General features: G+C 43.1%; 1 protein-coding gene across 2 annotated transcripts in view; it reads right to left on the reverse strand.

Moving 5' to 3' along the window:
* epha4b (eph receptor A4b) overlaps positions 1-27,167 on the reverse strand; it is a 184,283-nt gene that overhangs the window by 71,168 nt on the left and 85,948 nt on the right. For both annotated transcript variants that reach the window (XM_065005586.1, XM_065005585.1), the window contains exons 11-12: positions 12,072-12,139; positions 10,957-11,082 (exon numbers count right to left, since the gene is read on the reverse strand). In XM_065005586.1, coding sequence (XP_064861658.1) covers positions 10,957-11,082; positions 12,072-12,139 — 194 coding nt within the window. The remainder of the gene's footprint in view (positions 1-10,956; positions 11,083-12,071; positions 12,140-27,167) is intronic.

Here is a 27,167-nt window from a genome sequence, read left to right on the forward strand (position 1 = left end):
TCTCCAAACTCACCTACAACACAACACACACAGAATAAATAACTACACACTTCCCCAAACTCACCTACAACACACACAGTATAAATAACTACACACTTCCCCAAACTCACCTACAACAACACATTATAAATAACACACACAAACTATACAACAACACACACAGCATAAATAACTACACACACTTACAACACACACACCTAGAACACAACAGTATAAATAACTACACACTTCCCAAAAACTCACCTACAACACAGACACACACAGTATAAATAACTGCACACCTCACCAAACTCACCTACACACACACACACAGCATAAATAACTACACACTTCCCCAAACTCACCTACAACACACAGAGTATAAATAACTACACACTTCCCCAAACTCACCTACAACACACACACACAGCATAAATAACTACACACCTCCCCAAACTCACCTACTACTACACACACACACAGTATAAATAACTACACACCTCCCCAAACTCACCTACAACACAAACACACACACAGTATAAATAACTACACACCTCCCCAAACTCACCTACAACACAAACACACACACAGTATAAATAATTGCATACCTCGCCAAACTCACCTACAACACAGACACACACACAGTATAAATAATTGCATACCTGCCCAAACTCACCTACAACATAAACACACACACAGTATAAATAACTACACACCTCCCCAAACTCACCTACTACACACACACACAGCATAAATAACTACACACCTCCCCGAACTCACCTACTACACACACAGTATAAATAACTACACACTTCCCCACACTCACCTAGAACACACACAGTATAAATAACTACACACTTCCCCAAACTCACCTACAACACACGGTATAAATAACTACACACTTCCCCACAATCACCTACAACACAGACACACACACACACAGTATAAATAACTACACACCTCCCCAAACTCACCTACAACACAGACACACACACAGTATAAATAACTACACACCTCCCCAAACTCACCTACATCACACACACACAGCATAAATAACTACACCCCCTAACCTCACCTACAACACACACAGTATAAATAACTACACACTTCCCAAACTCACCTACAACACACACACACAGCATAAATAACTACACACCCCCTAAACTCACCTACAACACACACAGTATAAATAACTACACACTTCCCCACACTCACCTACAACACACACAGTATAAATAACTACACACTTCCCCAAACTCACCTACAACACAGACACACAGTATAAATAACTACACACTTCTCCAAACTCACCTACAACACACACAGAATAAATAACTACACACTTCCCCACACTCACCTACAACACACGCAGTATAAATAACTACACACTTCCCAAAAACTCACCTACAACACAGACACACACAGTATAAATAACTGCACACCTCACCAAACTCACCTACACACACACACACAGCATAAATAACTACACACTTCCCCAAACTCACCTACACACACAGAGTATAAATAACTACACACTTCCCCAAACTCACCTACAACACACACACACAGCATAAATAACTACACACCTCCCCAAACTCACTACTACAACACACACACACAGTATAAATAACTACACACTTCCCCAAACTCACCTACAACACAAACAACACACACAGTATAAATAACTACACACTTCCCCAAACTCACCTACAACACAAACACACACACAGTATAAATAATTGCACACCCCCAAACTCACCTACAACACAGACACACACACAGTATAAATAATTGCATACCTGCCCAAACTCACCTACAACATAAACACACACACAGTATAAATAACTACACACCTCCCCAAACTCACCTACTACACACACACACAGCATAAATAACTACACACCTCCCCGAACTCACCTACTACACACACAGTATAAATAACTACACACTTCCCCCCACACTCACCTAGAACACACACAGTATAAATAACTACACACTTCCCCAAACTCACCTACAACACATTGTATAAATAACTACACACTTCCCCACAATCACCTACAACACAGACACACACACACACAGTATAAATAACTACACACCTCCCCAAACTCACCTACAACACAGACACACACACAGTATAAATAACTACACACCTCCCCAAACTCACCTACATCACACACAGCATAAATAACTACACACCCCCTAACCTCACCTACAACACACACAGTATAAATAACTACACACTTCCCAAACTCACCTACAACACACACACACACAGCATAAATAACTACACACCCCTAAACTCACCTACAACAACACAGTATAAATAACTACACACCTCCCAGTATAAACACTCACCTACAACACACACACAGTATAAATAACTACACACTTCCCCAAACTCACCTACAACACAGACACACAGTATAAATAACTACACACTTCCCCAAACTCACCTACAACACACACAGAATAAATAACTACACACTTCCCCAAACTCACCTACAACACACACAGTATAAATAACTACACACTTCCCCAAACTCACCTACAACACAGTATAAATAACTACACACTTCCCCACAATCACCTACAACAGACACACACAGTATAAATAACTACACACCTCACCAAACTCACCTACACACACACAGCATAAATAACACACACTTCCCCAAAATACAAACACACACAGTATAAATTACACACTTCCCCCAAACTCACCTACACACACACACAGTATAAATAACTACACACTTCCCCAAACTCACCTACAACACAACACACAGCATAAAGAACACATAAATAACTACACACAGACCAGTATAAATAACTACACACTCTCCCAAACTCACCTACAACAACACACAGAGTATAAATAACTACACACTTCCCCAAACTCACCACACACACACACAGCATAAATAACTACCTCCCCACACCACAACACAGAACACCACAGTATAAATAAAACTCACCTACAACACACACACACAGCATAAATAACTACACACAACTCCCCAACCTCACCTACAACACAAACACACACACAGTATAAATAATTGCATACCTACAACACCCCAGTATAAATAACTCACCTACAACACACAACACACACACAGCATAAATAACTACACACACCTCACCTACAACAAACTCATTCCCACATCACACACACACAGCATAAATAACTACACCCCTAAACTAACCTACAACACACACAGTATAAATAACTACACACTTCCCCAAACTCACCTACAACACACACACACAGCATAAATAACTACACCCCCCTAAACTCACCTACACACACACAGTATAAATAACACACTTTCCCACACTGACCTAGAACACACACAGTATAAATAACCACACACTTCCCCAAACTCACCTACAACACACACAGTATAAATAACTACACACTTCCCCAAACTCACCTACAACACACACACACAGCATAAATAACTACATACATCACACCCCCTAAACTCACCTACAACACACACAGTATCAATAACTACACACTTCCCACACTCACCTACAACACACACAGTATAAATAACTACACACTTTCCCACACTGACCTAGAACACACACAGTATAAATAACCACACACTTCCCCAAACTCACCTACAACACACGGTATAAATAACTACACACTTCCCCACAATCACCTACAACACAGACACACACAGTATAAATAACTACACACCTCACCAAACTCACCTACAACACACACAGCATAAATAACTACACACTTCCCCAAACTCACCTACAACACACATAGTATAAATAACTACACACTTCCCCAAACTCACCTACAACACACACACACAGCATAAATAACTACACACCTCCCCAAGCTCACCTACAACACACACAGCATAAATAACTACACACTTCCCCAAACTCACCTGCAACAGAGACACACAGTATAAATAACTACACACCTCCCCAAACTCACTACTACACACACACACACAGTATAAATAACTACACACCTCCCCAAAACTCACCTACAACACAAACACACACACTGTATAAATAATTGCACACCTCCCCAAACTCACCTACAACACAGACACACACACACACACACACACAGTATAAATAACTACACACCTCCCCAAACTCACCTACAACACAGACACACACACACAGTATAAATAACTACACACCTCCCCAAACTCACCTACAACACACACAGTATAAATAACTACACACTTCCCCAAACTCATCTACAACACACACACACAGCATAAATAACTACACACCTCCCTAAACTCACCTACAACACACACAGTATAAATAACTACACACTTCAACACACTCACCTAGAACACACACAGTATAAATAACTACACACTTCCCAAAAACTCACCTACAACACAGACACACACAGTATAAATAACTGCACACCTCACCAAACTCACCTACACACACACACACAGCATAAATAACTACACACTTCCCCAAACTCACCTACAACACACAGAGTATAAATAACTACACACTTCCCCAAACTCACCTACAACACACACACACAGCATAAATAACTACACACCTCCCCAAACTCACCTACTACTACACACACACACAGTATAAATAACTACACACCTCCCCAAACTCACCTACAACACAAACACACACACAGTATAAATAACTACACACCTCCCCAAACTCACCTACAACACAAAACACACACACAGTATAAATAATTGCATACCTCGCCAAACTCACCTACAACACAGACACACACACACAGTATAAATAATTGCATACCTGCCCAAACTCACCTACAACATAAACACACACACAGTATAAATAACTACACACCTCCCCCAAACTCACCTACTACACACACACACAGCATAAATAACTACACACCTCCCGAACTCACCTACTACACACACAGTATAAATAACTACACACTTCCCCACACTCACCTAGAACACACACAGTATAAATAACTACACACTTCCCCAAACTCACCTACAACACACGGTATAAATAACTACACACACTTCCCCACAATCACCTACAACACAGACACACACACACACAGTATAAATAACTACACACCTCCCCAAACTCACCTACAACACAGACACACACACAGTATAAATAACTACACACCTCCCCAAACTCACCTACATCACACACACACAGCATAAATAACTACACCCCCTAACCTCACCTACAACACACACAGTATAAATAACTACACACTTCCCCAAACTCACCTACAACACACACACACAGCATAAATAACTACACACCCCCCTAAACTCACCTACAACACACACAGTATAAATAACTACACACTTCCCCACACTCACCTACAACACACACAGTATAAATAACTACACACTTCCCCAAACTCACCTACAACACAGACACACAGTATAAATAACTACACACTTCTCCAAACTCACCTACAACACACACAGAATAAATAACTACACACTTCCCCACACTCACCTACAACACACGCAGTATAAATAACTACACACTTCCCAAAAACTCACCTACAACACAGACACACACAGTATAAATAACTGCACACCTCACCAAACTCACCTACACACACACACACAGCATAAATAACTACACACTTCCCCAAACTCACCTACAACACACAGAGTATAAATAACTACACACTTCCCCAAACTCACCTACAACACACACACACAGCATAAATAACTACACACCTCCCCAAACTCACCTACTACTACACACACACACAGTATAAATAACTACACACCTCCCCAAACTCACCTACAACACAAACACACACACAGTATAAATAACTACACACCTCCCCAAACTCACCTACAACACAAACACACACACAGTATAAATAATTGCATACCTCGCCAAACTCACCTACAACACAGACACACACACAGTATAAATAATTGCATACCTGCCCAAACTCACCTACAACATAAACACACACACAGTATAAATAACTACACACCTCCCCAAACTCACCTACTACACACACACACAGCATAAATAACTACACACCTCCCCGAACTCACCTACTACACACACAGTATAAATAACTACACACTTCCCCACACTCACCTAGAACACACACAGTATAAATAACTACACACTTCCCCAAACTCACCTACAACACACGGTATAAATAACTACACACTTCCCCACAATCACCTACAACACAGACACACACACACACAGTATAAATAACTACACACCTCCCCAAACTCACCTACAACACAGACACACACACAGTATAAATAACTACACACCTCCCCAAACTCACCTACATCACACACACACAGCATAAATAACTACACCCCCCCTAACCTCACCTACAACACACACAGTATAAATAACTACACACTTCCCCAAACTCACCTACAACACACACACACAGCATAAATAACTACACACCCCCCTAAACTCACCTACAACACACACAGTATAAATAACTACACACTTCCCCACACTCACCTACAACACACACAGTATAAATAACTACACACTTCCCCAAACTCACCTACAACACAGACACACAGTATAAATAACTACACACTTCTCCAAACTCACCTACAACACACACAGAATAAATAACTACACACTTCCCCACACTCACCTACAACACACACAGTATAAATAACTACACACTTCCCCAAACTCACCTACAACACACGGTATAAATAACTACACACTTCCCCACAATCACCTACAACACAGACACACACAGTATAAATAACTACACACCTCACCAAACTCACCTACACACACACACAGCATAAATAACTACACACTTCCCCAAACTCACTTACAACACACACATACAGCATAAATAACTACACACTTCCCCAAACTCACCTACAACACACAGAGTATAAATAACTACACACTTCCCCAAACTCACCTACAACACACACACACAGCATAAATAACTACACACCTCCCCAAACTCACCTACTACACACACACACACAGTATAAATAACTACACACCTCCCCAAACTCACCTACAACACAAACACACACACAGTATAAATAACTACACACCTCCCCAAACTCACCTACAACACAAACACACACACAGTATAAATAATTGCATACCTCCCCAAACTCACCTACAACACAGACACACACACAGTATAAATAATTGCATACCTGCCCAAACTCACCTACAACATAAACACACACACAGCATAAATAACTACACACCCCCCTAAACTCACCTACAACACACACAGTATAAATAACTACACACTTCCCCACACTCACCTACAACACACACAGTATAAATAACTACACACTTCCCCAAACTCACCTACAACACAGACACACAGTATAAATAACTACACACTTCTCCAAACTCACCTACAACACACACAGAATAAATAACTACACACTTCCCCACACTCACCTACAACACACACAGTATAAATAATGACACACTTCCCCACACTGACCTAGAACACACACAGTATAAATAACTACACACTTCCCCAAACTCACCTACAACACACACAGTATAAATAACTACACACTTCCCCACACTCACCTACAACACACACAGTATAAATAACTACACACTTCCCCAAACTCACCTACAACACAGACACACAGTATAAATAACTACACACTTCCCCAAACTCACCTACACACACACACAGCATAAATAACTACACACTTCCCCAAACTCACTTACAACACACACATACAGCATAAATAACTACACACTTCCCCAAACTCACCTACAACACACAGAGTATAAATAACTACACACTTCCCCAAACTCACCTACAACACACACACACAGCATAAATAACTACACACCTCCCCAAACTCACCTACTACACACACACACAGAATAAATAACTACACACCTCCCCAAACTCACCTACAACACAAACACACACACAGTATAAATAACTACACACCTCCCCAAACTCACCTACAACACAAACACACACACAGTATAAATAATTGCATACCTCCCCAAACTCACCTACAACACAGACACACACACAGTATAAATAATTGCATACCTGCCCAAACTCACCTACAACATAAACACACACACAGCATAAATAACTACACACTTCCCCAAACTCACTTACAACACACACATACAGCATAAATAACTACACACTTCCCCAAACTCACCTACAACACACAGAGTATAAATAACTACACACTTCCCCAAACTCACCTACAACACACACACACAGCATAAATAACTACACACCTCCCCAAACTCACCTACTACACACACACACACAGTATAAATAACTACACACCTCCCCAAACTCACCTACAACACAAACACACACACAGTATAAATAACTACACACCTCCCAAACTCACCTACAACACAAACACACACACAGTATAAATAATTGCATACCTCCCAAACTCACCTACAACACAGACACACACACAGTATAAATAATTGCATACCTGCCCAAACTCACCTACAACATAAACACACACACAGCATAAATAACTACACACCCCTAAACTCACCTACAACACACACAGTATAAATAACTACACACTTCCCCACACTCACCTACAACACACACAGTATAAATAACTACACACTTCCCCAAACTCACCTACAACACAGACACACAGTATAAATAACTACACACTTCTCCAAACTCACCTACAACACACACAGAATAAATAACTACACACTTCCCCACACTCACCTACAACACACACAGTATAAATAATGACACACTTCCCCACACTGACCTAGAACACACACAGTATAAATAACTACACACTTCCCCAAACTCACCTACAACACACACAGTATAAATAACTACACACTTCCCCACACTCACCTACAACACACACAGTATAAATAACTACACACTTCCCCAAACTCACCTACAACACAGACACACAGTATAAATAACTACACACTTCCCCAAACTCACCTACACACACACACAGCATAAATAACTACACACTTCCCCAAACTCACTTACAACACACACATACAGCATAAATAACTACACACTTCCCCAAACTCACCTACAACACACAGAGTATAAATAACTACACACTTCCCCAAACTCACCTACAACACACACACACAGCATAAATAACTACACACCTCCCCAAACTCACCTACTACACACACACACACAGTATAAATAACTACACACCTCCCCAAACTCACCTACAACACAAACACACACACAGTATAAATAACTACACACCTCCCCAAACTCACCTACAACACAAACACACACACAGTATAAATAATTGCATACCTCCCCAAACTCACCTACAACACAAACACACACACAGTATAAATAATTGCACACCTCCCAAACTCACCTACAACATAAACACACACACAGCATAAATAACTACACACCCCTAAACTCACCTACAACACACACAGTATAAATAACTACACACTTCCCCACACTCACCTACAACACACACAGTATAAATAACTACACACTTCCCCAAACTCACCTACAACACAGACACACAGTATAAATAACTACACACTTCTCCAAACTCACCTACAACACACACAGAATAAATAACTACACACTTCCCCACACTCACCTACAACACACACAGTATAAATAATGACACACTTCCCCACACTGACCTAGAACACACACAGTATAAATAACTACACACTTCCCCAAACTCACCTACAACACAGACACACAGTATAAATAACTACACACTTCTCCAAACTCACCTACAACACACACACAGCATAAATAACTACACACTTCCCCAAACTCACCTACAACACACACACACAGTATAAATAACTACACACCTCCCAAACTCACCAACAACACACACAGTATAAGTAACTACACACTTCCCCAAACTCACCTATAACACACACAGTATAAATAACTACACACTTCCCCAAACTCACCTACAACACACACAGTATAAATAAATACACACTTCCCCAAACTCACCTACAACACACACAGTATAAATAACTACACACTTCCCCAAACTCACCTACAACACACACAGTATTAATAACTACACACTTCCCCACACTCACCTACAACACACACACAGTATAAATAACTACACACTTCCCCACACTTCCCCACACTCACCTACAACACACACAGTATAAATAACTACACACTTCCCCAAACTCACCTACAACACACACACACAGTATAAATAACTACACACCTCCCAAACTCACCTACAACACACACAGTATAAGTAACTACACACTTCCCCAAACTCACCTATAACACACACAGTATAAATAACTACACACTTCCCCAAACTCACCTACAACACACACAGTATAAATAAATACACACTTCCCCAAACTCACCTACAACACACACAGTATAAATAACTACACACTTCCCCAAACTCACCTACAACACACACAGTATTAATAACTACCCACTTCCCCAAACTCACCTACAACACACACAGTATAAATAACTACACACTTCCCCACACTCACCTACAACACACACACACAGCATAAATAACTACACACTTCCCCACACTCACCTACAACACACACACACAGCATAAATAACTACACACTTCCCCAAACTCACCTACAACACACACAGTATAAATAACTACACACTTCCCCAAACTCACCTACAACACACACAGTATTAATAACTACACACTTCCCCAAACTCACCTACAACACACACAGTATTAATAACTACACACTTCCCCACACTCACCTACAACACACACACACAGTATAAATAACTACACACCTCCCCAAACTCACCTACAACACACAGTATAAATAACTACACACTCCCCCACACTCACCTACAACACACATACTTTAAACAAAGTGTCTGCACAATTAACAATCAGATGTCTCTTGACTGCACCACTGGGGTTCCACAGGCATCAATGTAAGGGCCACTTTTATTCCATTTGCATAGTGATGTTTTTGTAGTTTGAACAGCAACCAGGGATGACTCACCCGCTCCGATGACTCTCTCGATGCGGATGCTGGAAGCATCAATCTCTTTGGCAAAGTCTCTGACTGCCTGGTTAGGGTCCTCATAAGTGTGTGGATGAATATAGGTCTTACTGCCAGGGAGTTTGACTGGAGAGAGATCGAGAGAGGCGGGGGAGGGAGGAGAGAGGGGAAATATGGGGGAGAGAAACAGAGAGAGAGAGATGGGGGAGGGAGGAGAGAGGGGAAATATGGGGGAGAGAAACAGAGAGAGAGTGAGAGAGATGGGGGAGGGAGGAGAGAGGGGAAATATGGGGGAGAGAAACAGAGAGAGAGCGAGAGAGATGGGGGAGGGAGGAGAGAGGGGAAATATGGGGGAGAGAAACAGAGAGAGAGCGAGAGAGATGGGCGAAAGAAGAGAGGAGAGAAACATAGAGAGGCGTCAATAACCTTCCTTGCAGAAAGCAGGCAGTGAACGACAGTGCGACATAGAAATGAGCTCAACTCCAACGTAATTAAAGTTATGTAAATGGCTCCTGAATCCTTGAGAGTTGAATATCACATATTCAATATTGCTCTCTCGGATGGAACACGTCTCCCGCGTGTTTTGTTATATTTCCTTACAGCAACACTAGAGAATGAATGTCACTTCATACAAGACATTCACTTTCCGAGAAGCAGCCTGAGCACATTCCTAAGGACGTGACGGAGTGACTCCCGGTGAGAATCTCAACTGCTTCTGTATGTTCTCATTGTTTCAGCTGAAAAGCTGAAAAGGGTGAAGCATATCTCTCCTGTTTTTCCTACGGACAGTGAAAGAGGAGCCTATCATGAATTGCAATCGCCTGAATCACTTACTTGTTTATGTACATGTGAAAATAGCCTGTGACATATCGAAAAGAGTGTACTCTGTGTGCATGTGTGTGTGTGTGTGTGTGTGTGTGTGTGTGTGTGTGTGTGTGTGTGTGATGCATGGCACAGCAAACACGCCGGCCATTCACGAAACACAAAAACGCTTCTTCATAACAAGTAGCAACATCACAAACAACCCCATTACGAAAGGTTTCAATGGACATGAACTTCAACATCTACTGAGTGTGTGTGTGTGTGTGTGTGTGTGTGTGTGTGTGTGTGTGTACCTCGTCCATGTTGAAAATGCATCTTCTCTTCATCAGGGTCCTGTTTGGCTTTGATGTATCCACAGTGTCTGAGGAACAAACCACACCAACAGGTTAATGACATCAAGGTTAATGTGTGTGTGTGTGTGTATGTGTTTGTGTGCATGTGTGTGTGTGAGAGCTTACTTTTATTTCCAGTTTGTGAAACTCCCATGATACATATTGAACAGCCGAGGGCATATTGAAAGTATAGAAACAGTCTCCTATTTTGTGCCCCCCCCAGCCCCCCCACCCCACCTCCCTCTCTCTCGCTGGTCTCTGTATGCAGGAGCCTGGGGGTGTGAAAGCAGTAGTCCTTCACTCTCTTTCTCCTCCCCCCTTCTCTGCTTCTGTCCCTTTCTCTGGTGTGCGTAGTAGCCTGAGGGTGTGTGTGTGTGTGTGTGTGTGTGTGTGTGTGTGTGTGTGTGTGTGTGCACCCTCCAGTGTTCAGTCATCCCCTTCCAGTAGAAGTGCATTTAGGTCCATGCATTACTGTGCAATACACCCCTTCAACTCTTCTGACAACCTTTCTGCTCATTAACTACCTCTGTGTACACCTCCATGGGCTACCACACACACACACACACACACACACACACACACACACACACACACACACACACACACACACACACACACACACACACACACACACACACACACACACACACACACACAACCTGGATCAATAACAACCACCAATCAATTGATCTGCCCAGCGGTGAGGATGTGTTAAACTAGCTCTGGTTAAAAAGCACAACTGTTTGCGAGAGGTTAAGGAGCGGTTGGGTGTTGAGTGGTTAACGTTAGCTTTTCTCTGCTCCGCTCTGTAAAACTTCAGTAGGAAAACAGCACATTTAACAAGCCAATTAACACAAAACACCATTACATTTAACGCTCGCTTAAATACAGCTTGAAGGTTTTAGCCCAAAACATAAAAGAGTGAAATCCATTTTCACATCGTCAGGTACTAAAACGCCATATAAATGGTTTATTTCCTGTCTCCTCTCCTCCCTTCTCCTTTCCTCTCCTCTCCGATATTTTCCTTTCATTTCCTCTCCTCTCTTCCTTCAAACTAACTTTTCCCCTTCTCTTCTTCTCCTCTCTCCATTCCCCCTCTCCTCCCTCTGTCCTATCGCCTCTCATTACGAAGACTTATGAAGGGAAGTCATTCTGGAAAAGAAACCCTGTCCATCTCTTCCATCCTAATCAGGGGCCCAGTACATCTTAAAGCCATTTTGATTGTAATTGGTTTGGGATCAGTTCCAAGAACTGTGATCAACCACTTTGACATCTAGTCACCGACTAGAGATGGAGGGAGAAGAAAGAAAGCTGAAGATCCCTGGCCAGCAAAGAGGAATGATGGACAAGTGAGACACAGGGCAAAAAGGGGGAGAGGAAGGAGAGGTGAAGGGGATACTGAGGGCCTTGTTAGCCTCAGTAAATATGACAGTCATTTGGTGCCTAATCTCTATGTTGGTTTTTACACAGCTGAACGGATGGAATAACTCAGCCTACAATGGACCCTCTAGGGAATACTGTCTCTGTCTGGGACTGGAGTGAGGGATGAAGGGGAGGCCTAAGGGAGAGAGGGTTACAGGGCAAAATACACACACACCCCTCTGCCATGTGTTCGGCTGGGGGGGTCCCTTAGGTCGAGGTTGGGGGCTGGGGGGTAAAATTAGGAAGCGTTAGGGGAGTATGGGAGGGTGTGTGTGTGTGTGTGTGGGCGGGGGTTGGTGGGTCCCACCTGTTTATCAGCTGGATACAAGCCAGAGGGGGTGCTGTGATCATTACCCCCCAACACGTACCGCCACGGAGACACCACCGCTTGGGGCAAGTGTCTAGAGCATATGGGGAATGGGGAGACCAGTTCACACCTCTGCCCCAACTGCAATGGAAAACTCCCATGAGAGTACAGCCCTCTAACCCTTACCCCCTACACACACACACACACACACACACACACACACACACACACACACACACACACACACACACACACACACTTACACACACACACACCCACCCCCTACATACACCCTACACACACACACCTACACACCCTACACACAAACACACTTACACACACACACCCCATACACACACACCCTCCTACACACACACACCCACACCCTACACACACACCACCTACACACACCCTACATACACCCTACACACACACACGCCCACCTACACACACACACAAGCACACCCACCTACACGCACAAACACACACACACACAGCATTGGTTGGGTCCCAGAGGAATTTTGTGCCCCACAAGCAACAAAACATAAAGGTAAGTTCACTATAACGCAGTAAACAGAAGGTTTCGTAAAAATTCAAAATACCTGAATAGTCTAGAGATCAACACAAACCCACCCAAGAGCTAGACAGGAGCTTAGGTTGGTTGAATGTCTGTTCAAATGGGTCGGCTTTATGCTTCTGTTCTACAGTACCACTTTATATTTATAAGTACTAACACTGCATATCTGTGTATCTTGGTTCCATCTGTCATCCACAGGTAGTGAGTCTCCATTGCTCCAGTACGTTCCCATCCAATTTAATAACCACATACTCCGTTATCTCTCTCTCTCTCTCTCTCTCTCTCTCTCTCTCTCTCTCTCACTCTCACTCTCTCTCTCTCTCTCTCTCTCACACACACACACACACACACACACACACACACACACACACACACACACACACACACACATATAGCAGGTGCACACACATACACACACTCCTCTCCTTCCTCTGTTCCAGTCCACTGAGGACAACAGGCTATTCTTGTCCTCCAAAAGCCACACGCCCCACATTTGCATATCAATTTACTTTTTAATATAATACTCTGTCACTCGAGACCCATTTGTTATTCGGCTAGCGAGGTTCCAACTTCATGGAACTCCATCCATATATTATCCTCCCCATCTCTCTCTCTCTGTAATCCTTCTCTTTCTCGGCCGCCTCTATACCTCTCTCTCTCTCTCTCTCTCTACCCCCTCCACCGTCTGAGTGGAGGGCTGGAAGCGAATAGAGGTTTTGCTGACAGGCAGGATGTGAGGCAGAAAACACAACGGGGGGGTCCTACACTGCATACTAACTAACACGCATTCAGATGAAGAAGGGAGGGAGAGGTAGGGCGAGAGAGAGAGAGAACAAAAGAGAATGAGGGACACCAAGGGTGAGAGCATAAAATAGTTTAAGACAAAGAGCACACGCGAGAGGAAGTCAGAGCGATCGAGAGGGAGAAGGCGAGCTGGCCACAGTAGCTGCAGGGCTAAGGCTATCTACAACAGCATCTTTGACAGTAGCTTTAATGGCTGACTCAGGTGCCCTTGTCTGTGTGATCGACACACTGGGGAAAATCGCGCTCCACGCTACGAGAGCGAGAGAAGCACTCTGGAAGACTGTGTTTAGGAAGGCTGCCAAGAGGAGAGAGGGAGAAAGAGAGAAGAGAATAGAGAGGAAGAGATCAAACGGCAGAAACTTTCACAGGAAGAAATGGCTTGATCTGTAGAGCTTTCAAGAGAGGGAAAGTTCTAAAAAGCAGAGAGTGATTTGTGTAAATATGGATGTTGAAATATCCTTGAAACTCAGAGCGAAGGAAAACACAGAGACACACAGAGATCAATCCACTGTTCAAACACATATTCGGCAGAGACAGCTCAAAGTCAAATGAAGTTGCTGTGTGTGTTTTCCGTGTAACCTTGGTTGATTTCTTAACTGGCCTTGCATCCACAGCTAATAAAGGCAGTGTAAACGAGAACTGTATCATTCAATGTGTTTTATATGACAAGCAAGCTTTTATGAGATTAGTCAAAGACCTCAGAGCGTAGAAGGAGAAATTGATATACTCAGGGAGGAAGAAATAGACCTACGGAGGGGGGCCAACACACACACACACACACACACACACACACACACACACACTGTACTTATCCACTTGCCCTCCATTGTAGCCCAGAGCTGTAGATTGTACATGTACAGTATGGATTAAATTGTTTTTCCCCTTCATCAATCTATACACAAATCCCCATGATGACAAAGCAAAAACAGGTTATTAGAAAGTTTTGCTCATGTGTTCAAAAATAAAAAACAAAAATATTACATTTACATAAGTATTTAGATCCTATACTCAGTACTTGGTTGAAGCACCTTTGTCAGCGATTACAATCTAGAGGCCTAGGTATGACTCTACAAGCTTGGCACACCTGTATTGGGGGAATGTATCCCCAAATGGATGGGGAGCGTTGCTGCACAGCTACTTTCAGGTCTCTCCAGAGATGTTCGATCGGGTTCATGTCCAGGCTTTGGCTGGGTCACTCAAAGACATTCAGAGACTTGTCCCGTAGCCACTCCTGTATTGTCTTGGCTGTGTTGGGGTTGTTGTACTGTTGGAAGGGGAACCCTCGGATCAGTCTGAGGTCCTGAGCACTCTGGAGCAGGTTTTCATCAAGGATCTCTCTGTACTTTGTTCCGTTCATCTTTCACTCAATCCTGACTAGTCTCCCAGTCGCTGTCGACGAAAAACATCCCCACAGCTTCCGTCTGGCCACTCCACCATAAAGGCCTGATTGGTGGAGTGCTGCTGTCCTTCTGGAGGGTTCTCCCATCTCCACAGAGGAACTCTGGAGCTCTGTCAGAGTGACCATTGCGTTCTTCCTGACCAAGGCCATTCTCCCCCGATTGCTTCTTCCATTTTAAGAATGATGGAGGCCACTGTGTTCTTGGGGACCTTCAATGCTGTAGAAATATTTTGGTACCCTTCCCCAGATCTGTGCTTCGACACAATCCTGTCTCGGAGCTCTACGGACAATTCCTTCGACCTCTTAGCTTGTTTTTTTGCTCTGACATACACTGTCAACTGTGGGATCTTATATAGACAGGTGCCTTTCCAAATCGTGTCCAATCAACTGAATTTACCACAGGTGGACTCCAATCAAGTTGTAGAAACATCTCAAGGATGATCAATGGAAACAGGATGCACCTGAGATCAATTTTGAGTCACATAGCAAAGGGTCTGAAAACTTATGTAAAAAAAAATATATATATATATATATATATTTATTTTTTATTTAACTAGGTAGTTCAATTAAGAACAACTTCTTATTTACAATGACGGCCAACACCGGCCAAACCCGGGCGGCGCTGGGCCAATTGTGCACCACCCTATGGGACTCCCGATCATTGCCTGTTGTGATGCAGCCTGGATTCGAACCAGGGTGTCTGTAGTGAAGCCTCAAGCACTGAGATGCAGTGTCTTAGACTGCTGCGCCACTCTGTATTGCAAAAATGTCTAAAAACCTGTTTTCGCCTTGTCATTATGGGGTATTGTGTGTAGATTGATGAGGGAAAAATACTATTTCATACATTTTAGAATAAGGCTGTAATGTAACAAAATGTAGAAAAAGTCAAGGGGTCTGAATACTTTCCGAATGCACTGTGTGTGTGTGTGTGTGTGTGTGTGTGTGTGTGTGTGTGTGTGTGTGTGTGTGTGTGTGTGTTTCTCAACATACAGTATGTGGACTTTACTGTGTGTTCTTGATGTGTTTGTACCTCTTAACCAACAATCTGTTTGTCTATAATGTTCAATCAGCCCATTCAGATGAGCGAGTGTTTGCTACGCTTTTAAAAATGTGATACCTGGTCATAGTAATAATAATAATACATGGGACTTATATAGTGATTTTTAAGGACCCAAAGTCTTTTTACATTTAAAGAAATAAAACAAAAAAACAGGAGTCTAAACAAAAACACATCAGACTAAACGAAAACGTGAACAAAGAGAGAGGGGTGGGCTCAAGGAAGGGAAGGTTGGATTTAGCTACAAACCCAGGTTTAGAGTAAGGGTTTGAGTTAGGAGGTGCTCAGTATGGTGAAGAGAGGAGTGTCTTTGTAGTGTATTGCTTTGCTTGTGTGTACAGTCTGTGTGTGTGTGTGGGTAGGGGGGCTTAAGGATAGGCCTTGTCAAAGAGGTGGGGCTTTAGAAGGGACTGAAAGATGGTGATGGACTAAGAGTCACGGATGGCTGGAGAGAGGGAGTTCTCCAAGCCCTGGAGAAGGCCCTGATGCCGAAGTGCCGGGGCTTCAACCTGGGGATGACAAGGTGGCCTGCTGTGGTGGAACGGAATGCGTGTGTGGGTTTGTAGGGAAGAAGAAGGTCTGAGAGGTGGGGATGGGAGGGGTGCTGCCAGGACTTGGTGTGGGTGAAGAGTCGGCCTGCAGAGTTATGAACCGTTTGGAGTTTATGGAGGTAGCTTGAGTTGATGTCGGAGAGCACTGAGTTACAGTAGTCAAGACGGGAGGAGATGCATGTATGAGGGTTTCAACGGCAGGATGGAAGAGGGAGGACACGACTTTGGCAATGTTGCGGAGGTGGAAGAATTAAGATTTGACCATGTGATGGTGGTCAAAAGAGAGGGTGGAGTCTGGGATGATGCCAAGGTTGCGTGCGTGGGGGGAGGGAGAGACAGTGGTGCCGTCAATGGTGAGGGGGTGAGGTTGCCAGCTTTGGTGAGGGTGGGTCTGGTGCCTATGAGGAGGAGTTCCATTTTATCACTGTTGCACTTGAGGAAGGGTTGTTGCATCCATGTTTGTAATGCAGAGATATTAGAGCTGGGCCAGAGGTGGGTTGAGGTAGGATTTGGTGCTGAGGTAGATCTGGGTGTCATTGGCATAGCAGTGGAAGTCAAGGTTGAGGTGACGGAGGATCTGACCAAGGGGGAGGATGTAGATGATGAAGATTAAGGGACCCAACACAGAGCCCTGGGGGACACCCTGTAGAACTGCAGCTGAAGTGTGGCCATTGAGGGAGACCTAGTGGGTGTGAATGTCCTTGATGTAGGGAGGGTGTGTGTGTGTGTGTGTGTGTGTGTGTGTGTGTGTGTGTGTGTGTGTGTGTGTGTGTGTGTGTGTGTGTGTGTGTGTGTGTGTGAGAGAGAGAGAGCTGACTACACAGAACAAGCCGGGTTCCAGATGAGTTTACTATTCACAGAAGAAGACAGCCAGAGGACTAGTGTAACCACTTTGCTTCAGTCAAAGTTGCCCTCTAAAGGCGGCTGACACTGAAAAAAAACAGACATTTAAAAGAGATTTGGTTTCTCTAACAATAAAGCAACGTAAGTATATCATGACAATAACAATCCAGGGCCAAGGAAAATAGGAGTAGGAGGGTCACAACATAGAGAAAGAGAAGAAAATACAAAAACCTTCACAAAATCCCCTATAAATCTTTCTGTTGTTCCTATGTAAACTCCAGACTGTCCTGTGTCTTTGTTAGCCGGTGTGTGAAGCAGGCAGGCAGGCAGGCAGGCAGGCAGGCAGGCAGGCAGGCAGGCAGGCAGGCAGGCAGGCAGGCAGGCAGGCAGGCAGGCAGGCATATGTCTGTGTGTCCTTATCATAGTCTCTCTTCACAGGAGGTGCATGGTGAGCTATATGCCCTGGTGGTCCAGCCTGTACTCACTACACTAATCTCTCCTGTGACACAGACAAAGACACTGCCCTTATATTGCCCTGCCTGGAACGCCGCCTATTGCCTTCTATTGCCTCGGCTGCTAATCCCTCTGACAGACACATGCACATAAAAGGTACGCCCTCAAGTATGCGCACACACACAAATGCAAGTGTACACACACACTCTCTCTCTCACACACACACACACAGTGATCATTAGCATGGATGAGAGAGTGTGTCGAGAGGAGATCAGACAATCTCTAATCACATCGCCTGTGTGACATACTGCTAATAGGATGGACTTGAGAACAGGGTCTCTCTCTCTCTCTCTCCCTATCCCTTTCTCTCTCGCTCTCTCCATCCCCCCTTCATTCTCTTCTAATCAATGGGAGTGGGTCTTCAGATTAAATGTAATGTTAATCAGAGAATAACACACATGCACAGACACACACCCCACTGGGCAAAAATGTCAATTCAACATCAATTCAACGTCAATTTCCTTGAAATGATGTGGAAACAACATTGATTCAACCAGTCTAAGCCCAGTAAGACAGCACACACACAACAATAACAAAAATGCATCCAGACAGCCACTAAAGTCCCGCTGTGTTTCATCATGACTCACAATAACAGGTATCCCATTTAATATCAAGCTATTAGATCAAATGTAATTAAGGTGAATTAGAAACATTGATTAAATTCAATCTCACAATTTCATGCCCAAGCTAAGCTTCAAAACACCATCTGATCAAGATTTGTATTTCTACCCTGTAATGTTGAATCCATTGGACTGCAGTTCTACAATAATATAACCCTGGGGTTCAGAGAGCCACAGTAACTCTAATGTCCGAAAACAAAGGAAGCGAGTGAGGCAGAAAATAAAGGGTGAGAGAAAAATGCACCGTCTTTTCCTACTAGCGCTGACTTTGAAGAAAACTACTTTGTTGAGGGACAAATAGACTTACTACGATTGTGATGGGTAGTCGTCTCTCACCTAGCTATCTGAAGAGGAATACTAAATTACTAAAATGTCAAATGAGAGAAAATAGAGAGCAAATGGCACCCGGGCCTTATCTTTTACCCCCCCTCCCTCCTTTCTTCTCCCTCCTTCCATCTGGCGTCCAGCCAAAAAGCTCTTCTGACCGCTTTAGAAAAAGATTTACTCAGCCAGAGGTAATTATTAGGAAGGGGAAATGATTAGCAATAGAGTTATGGAATATAAATCTGTCTGTGTTTCATTAAACGTGTTCGGGAAACATTTCATTTAGCATTAAATCCGCGGGAGTACGTGGACTCCCAGACGAGATGAGAAGGGGAGTAAGAGAAAAGAGGAGGAGAGAGAGAGAGAGAGAGAAAGGAAAGGGCGGGTCAGAATGTTTCATATGTCAAACAGCCATGTTAGTGACAGAAAAGGGAGAGAAGAGAGAAAAGGAAAGAGACCAATTCAATAAAGTTGTTATTTGTCGCGTGCGCCGAATACGACGGGTGTAGACCTCAGCGTGAAATGCTTACTTACGAGCCCTTCCCAATAATGCAGAGTTTAAAAAGAAAAGAAAATAGTAACAGAAGAAAAAAATGCCCAAGAATGAAGCTATATACAGATCAATGTAGGTGGATACAAGGTATTTGGGGTAGCTACTGTATGTGTTTTCCAACCGCTCAGCTAAAAAAACGCTCCTTGCTCACAGTGTCACCTGTCCTCGTTATTGTCTCCACCCCCTCCAGGTGTTGCTTGTTTTCCCCAGTGTATTTATCTGTGTTTCCTGTCTTTCTGTGCCAGTTTGTCTTGTATGTTTTCAAGTCAATCAGCGTTTTTCCCCCCATTCTCCTGCTTTTTCTATTCTCCTTTTTCTAGTCCTCCCGGTTTTGACCCTTGCCTGTTTCTGGACTCTGTACTCGCCTGCCTGACCCTTCTGCCTGCCTTGATCACAAGCCTGTCTGCCACTCTGTACCTCCTGGACTCTGATCTGGTTTTGACCTTTCACCTGTCCACGACCCTTCTCTTGTCTACCCCTTTGGATTAATAAACATTGTAAGACTCCAACCATCTGCCTCCTGTGTCTGCATTTGGGTCTCACATTTTGCCTTGATACACAGCAGAAGAAAATGCAGCTTCAAATTGTCTCCATTCATTAAAATCACCATTTAACCAACGCCCATCTATTGTTGTGACTACCTGGACCTACCAATTGCGTTTGAAGTGTTTGAATGGAGCGTTTTTTAATAAACACCATGAACAGGTGACTGTAAGAAGCGCTCATCATTTCAAATAGGCTACGTGTCATATTAAACAGCATGTAAACACTCTAAATAGGTCAGGAGCCGGACAGGGAGCCTAAGAAGGAACGGAAATGAATGATTTTGGCTATATTATTCAACTATTATTTCAAGGCTATAGTCTACAAAGAAATAAATTGTGAAGAATTTGCGAGTGCGACACACTAGCCTGGCAAGAACATAAAGCGCTCAGCACTTAACAACATTTAGTTGTATTAAATCATTATAGTCTATATATTGCGCATATAGGCTGTGACTTACTTAGAATGAAATAAAAATGGATTATTAGGCTCAGTGCCCTTGAATTCAGTTTTAGAATCACGAGTTTGACCATGTGATGGAGCCTGGAGAGCAGGCCAGCAGGGGAGAACACCCTCTCCACGCTTGCAGAGCCACTGGGGATGCTAAACACCATTCGGGCCACTCTTGCCAGGCTGGGCAGGGATGCGAAGTTGTTTTAAAAAATGTCTATAGGTAGGCTTAAAAGTTTGAAAGAGGCAATATGCCAGCAGGCCTATTGGGCGAAAATCAATGATATTCTACTGCATAGATAATAGAACTAAAATGAACAAAACTTTTAAGATATCATATTTTTTTTGGTTTATAGATCCTTTGCTACAATGTCACACTATGCTAGCTACCCACATTGTTCCTTTCTGTTAGCATGTGCACATAGTACAACATCATGCTTTTGGGATTTGTGTCTTTTCACATTCCACAATGATTCGTAAGTTGTGGATACCACATCACCGCACTCCCTCTCTTGCTCTTGGTCCTCCTCATCTTTGTGAGTCACCTGTATTTTGCACATGTGCGTTTCATCAGTTTCTTTATGAAAATGTTTGTCGAACTCAATGACAGTAGCTAGAGCAAGGGGCTACAGCAGCACACAAGTAGCTGGGAGAGAACTGGAGCAGTACTGGAGCGATGTTAGAGCGGTCGAGAAGGCCGACGCTCCAGCCTTTGGGGAAACTCAATTGGCGCTCCAGTGAATTTGGGGACCAACAGCCCATATCAGTATGTAGACCTATCATCACATCATGGTTCCTTTTTTTATTGTGACAGGTAGACCTACATTGGCTGCAGCATAGCCTATGCTACAATAATAATAAGACTGAATCCGCATCTAATTTACACATCTCCATCTGGCTATCAGGGGTTTTTCTTTTCTATTGCAGCTGTGGAGTTTTAAAACAGTCCTATATCGTTGCTTGAAATCAGTGTGCAAAGCCCTCTCTCACAGTTTTTCTCTCTCTGCATCAATTCCATTCAAACTGCATACAAAATAGATAATCCTGTTCAATACTGATAGCCGATATAGGCCTATACAGTCCATTCGGAAAGTATTCAGACCCCTTGACTATTTCCACATTTTGTTATGTTACAGCCTTATTCTAAAATGGATTCAATTGTATTTCCCCTCCCCCTCATGAACCGACACACAATACCCCATAATGACAAAGCAAAAACGGATTTTTTACAAATGTTTGCTAATTTATTTTAAAAAACTACAACAGACATATTACATTTACATAAGTATTCAGACCTTTTACTCAGTACTTTGTTGAAGCACCTTTGGCAGGGATTACAGCATCGAGTCTTCTTGGGTACAAGCTTGGTACACCTGCATTTGAGGAGTTTCTCTCATTCTCCTCTGAAGATCCTCTCAAGCTCTGTCAGGTTGGATGGGGAGCGTTGCTGCACAGCTATTTTCAGGTCTCTCCAGAGATGCTCGATTGGGTTCAAGTCCGGGCTCTGGCTGGGCCACTCAAGGACATTCAGAGACTTGTCACGAAGCCACTCCTGCGTTGTCTTGGCTGTGTGCTTAGGGTCATTGTCCTGTTGGAAGGTAAACCTTCTCCCCAGTCTGAGGTCCTGAGTGCTCTGGAGCAGGATTTCATCAAGGATCTCTCTGTACTTTGCTCCGTTCATCGTTTCCTCAATCCTAACTAGTCTCCCAGTCCCTGCCCTGAAAAACATCCCCACAGCATGATGATGCCACCACCATGCTTCACCCTAGGGATGGTGCCAGGTTTCCTCCAGACATGACGCCTGGCATTCAGGCAAATAGTTCAATCTTGGTTTCATCAGACCAGAAAATCTTGTTTCTCATGATCTGGGAGTACTTTAGGTGTCTTTTGGCAAACTCATGTGTCTTTTACTGAGGAGTGGCTTCTGTCTGGCCACTCTACCATAAAGACCTGATTGGTGGAGTGCTGCAGAGATGGTTGGCTTTCTGGAAGGTTCTCCCATCTCCACAATTCTGGAGCTCTGTCAGACTGACCATCGGGATCTTGGTCATCTCCCTGACCAAGGACCTTCTCCCCCGATTGCTTAGTTGGGACCTTATGTAGACATAAGGTGCGTGCCTTTCCAAATCACGTCCAATCAATTGGATTTACCACAGGTGGACACCAATCAAGTTGTAGAAACATCTCAAGGATGATCAATGGAAACCTGAGCTCAATTTTGAGTCACATAGCAAAGGGTCTGTATAATTATGTAAATAAAGTATTTCTTTATTTATAATTAAAAAATGAGCAAACATTTCTAAAAAAACAGTTTTCACTGTCTCTATGGGATATTGTGTAAAAAAAAAGTCTCCTTAGCTCTTAGCTTTCTTAGCTTTCTGGATATCTGAAAAGCTTAGCTTTCTGGACATCATTTGTTTTTAACATTTCTTATACCAATAGACTATTCGAAAAGGGACGCAAGCTCTTGTTTGCTGAATGTTAAATACAGCAGCCAATATAATTCACTGGTAGTTTGAAAGAAGAGTGAACGCGTGATGGCGGTAGGCTATAGCAGTTATTTATTCAGACCCTTAACCATTCAATGCTCGTGAAGAGAAGTGAAAGCCACCTCCATCTCATTCCAGTCCTATATTATTATTCAAGCATATCATTAGAATGATGAAGATAAGGACAACAAAACACATTTCATTTAACTGTTGAAAACGAGGAAGGCATGAAGGAAGGTATGAAGCAACACTAGAGAGAGAAAGAGGAGGTAGGCTATTAACATTGGGGGAAATATTATGAAACCAATTTTTCCAATTCGCTAGCCTATACTTGTAACTTTGTTGGCCGTATGTGCTGCACCAGAATCGTATTTTCTCTACCTGCTTCATCATGGTTTGAACAAGGTGCGTAATTCCAGTCATATTATACAGTTTAATACAATACAGTCCACACTTAAAAAGATTAGCCTGGGGCCTCCAGTGTGGCGCAGCAGTCTAAAGTACTGCATCGCAGAATCAGAGGCGTCACTACAGTCCTGGGTTCGATCCCGAGCTGTATCATAACCGGCCGTGATCGGGCACCGCACAATTGGCCCAGCGTCGTTGGGTGAGGGTTTGGCCGGGGGCGGGGTTTACTTGGCTCATCGCGTGCTAGCGACTCCTTGTGGCGGGCCGGGCGCCTGCAGGATGACCCCATCGTCAGGTGAACGGTATTTCCTCCAACACATTAGTGTGTCTGGCTTCCGAGTTCAGCAGGCAGATGTTAAGAAGCACGTTTTGGCGGGTCATGTTTCAGAGGACGCATGGCTCGACCTTGGTCTCCGAAGCACGTTGGTGTGTTGTAGCGATGAGACAAGTTCAAAATCAGGGAGGGGAAGAAAAAAAGAAGAAGATTTGCCTAGAAAATGAAATTGTGCACTAATAAAATCATACACTACAATTAGGGAACAATGGGAAAGTAATTCTGCTTTGAAAGTTGATAAACTTGTAACTTTTGAGAAAATGGCCCTTGAATGTTTTGGTAACTAATGGAGAGTTCTTCTTTGTCTACACTCATCCAGCATCGTTCAGACCCTTTTAAGCCTTAGCCCCGCCCATCTCTTTAAGGATTCACATATGAGGCTATATACTACATAACCAAAGATTTCAAGAATAAAGGCTGGTTTACACTACGGGTGTGTTCGTAAATGTAATCTGGAGTGCCAGAGTGTGCTCTGTGCGTTCGGAAACTCAGAGCATTGATAGATTGGCTGTTAGTAAAATCAGAGCGTTTTGCTCTCGGAGCGCACACTAGATGCTCTGGCCCGAAAAGTAGGGTTGATCCGAGTGTTCTGTCCTAACAACAGCAGTCAAGCACCCAAGCTAACAGGCTAACGTTGGCTAGCTTGCTAGCTACTTCCAGACACAAATGAGAGAACAGCTCACATTTTACTCACCCTAGCAGAGCTGGTTAGGCTGTTTTTATGTTATCCAGAGTATTGGTGATTGAAACTGTGCCGCTGGCAACAATTTAATTACGCTTGTTTTACCAACGTTTATTGACACCAGCCATATTCAACGGGTGTTGAGCGTTGGTAAATTTGTCAGTTATTCTGCGCTCTGGCACACTCAGATGAGAGTGCTCTGAAATCAGAGTAGATAGCCAGAGCGAATTTACCAGCTACGTATATGACAGTTGTTGCATTGACATCATAAACATTCTATTGAAATAGTTACTTGCATAGTGGAGTCTTTTGTTTAGACATGTAGCTAGCTAGCTAAACATTGTACCATAATCCCAACTCATAACGTTAGCTAGCTAGCTAGCGAACAGTACACTCATTTGAAATTAAAATGACTTTCTGACTAAATTAAAAACATGTCATATCTGAAAATGTAGCTAGCTAGACTCTCTTACCCGTATACATGGATGGACACTTCTCCTGCTGCCATGGATGCCATGTCATCCAGAACCTTCTGTGTGTTCTCTTTTTAGACTCCGTCTGCATATATGCAATCAAAGGCCAGCATTTTGTCCATCTCCTTAGCTATCATACTCTAATTCCATTGATTTCAAAACTCAGTCCTCCAGAGAGTGGAGAGCAACACTTAAGCAGTTCTACTACATGATATCTTTATTTTAAAAAACGCGTTATAAAGGATTACCTACACATACTGACCAGCTCCTGTTATGGACAGAAGCATGCTACATGGCAGACTAACCCAAACTCACCTCTCAGCATGTCAAGCCCACTCATTATCTCAGCCAATCATGGCTAGTGGGAAGATTGCTTACTTTTTCCATGGCTAAACCAACTTGGCTTTTAATTGAACTCTTTTATTTGTATTTACAGATGCCATAGAAGTCTGTTGTTAAGGCACATGAAAGTTCAAATGTTCCAGAAGGCATTTCTGCTCAAAAATGCATTTTGATTAAAAACAAAGGTTCTCATTATCAAAGTGTGGAAGTGTGTTTTGACATCCATAATGTGTATCTAGCTATCTCTAATTAACTTAACCACACTCCACAGCATGAGTTGGTCACAGTCTCAGGGCAAGGCAACATACCATGGGTTGGGTGACAGTGTGTTTCATTCTAAAATCACTAATAATACATATATAATAT

The sequence above is a fragment of the Oncorhynchus nerka genome, linkage group LG20 (assembly GCF_034236695.1).
Source record: "Oncorhynchus nerka isolate Pitt River linkage group LG20, Oner_Uvic_2.0, whole genome shotgun sequence".
Lineage (NCBI taxonomy): Eukaryota > Metazoa > Chordata > Actinopteri > Salmoniformes > Salmonidae > Oncorhynchus > Oncorhynchus nerka.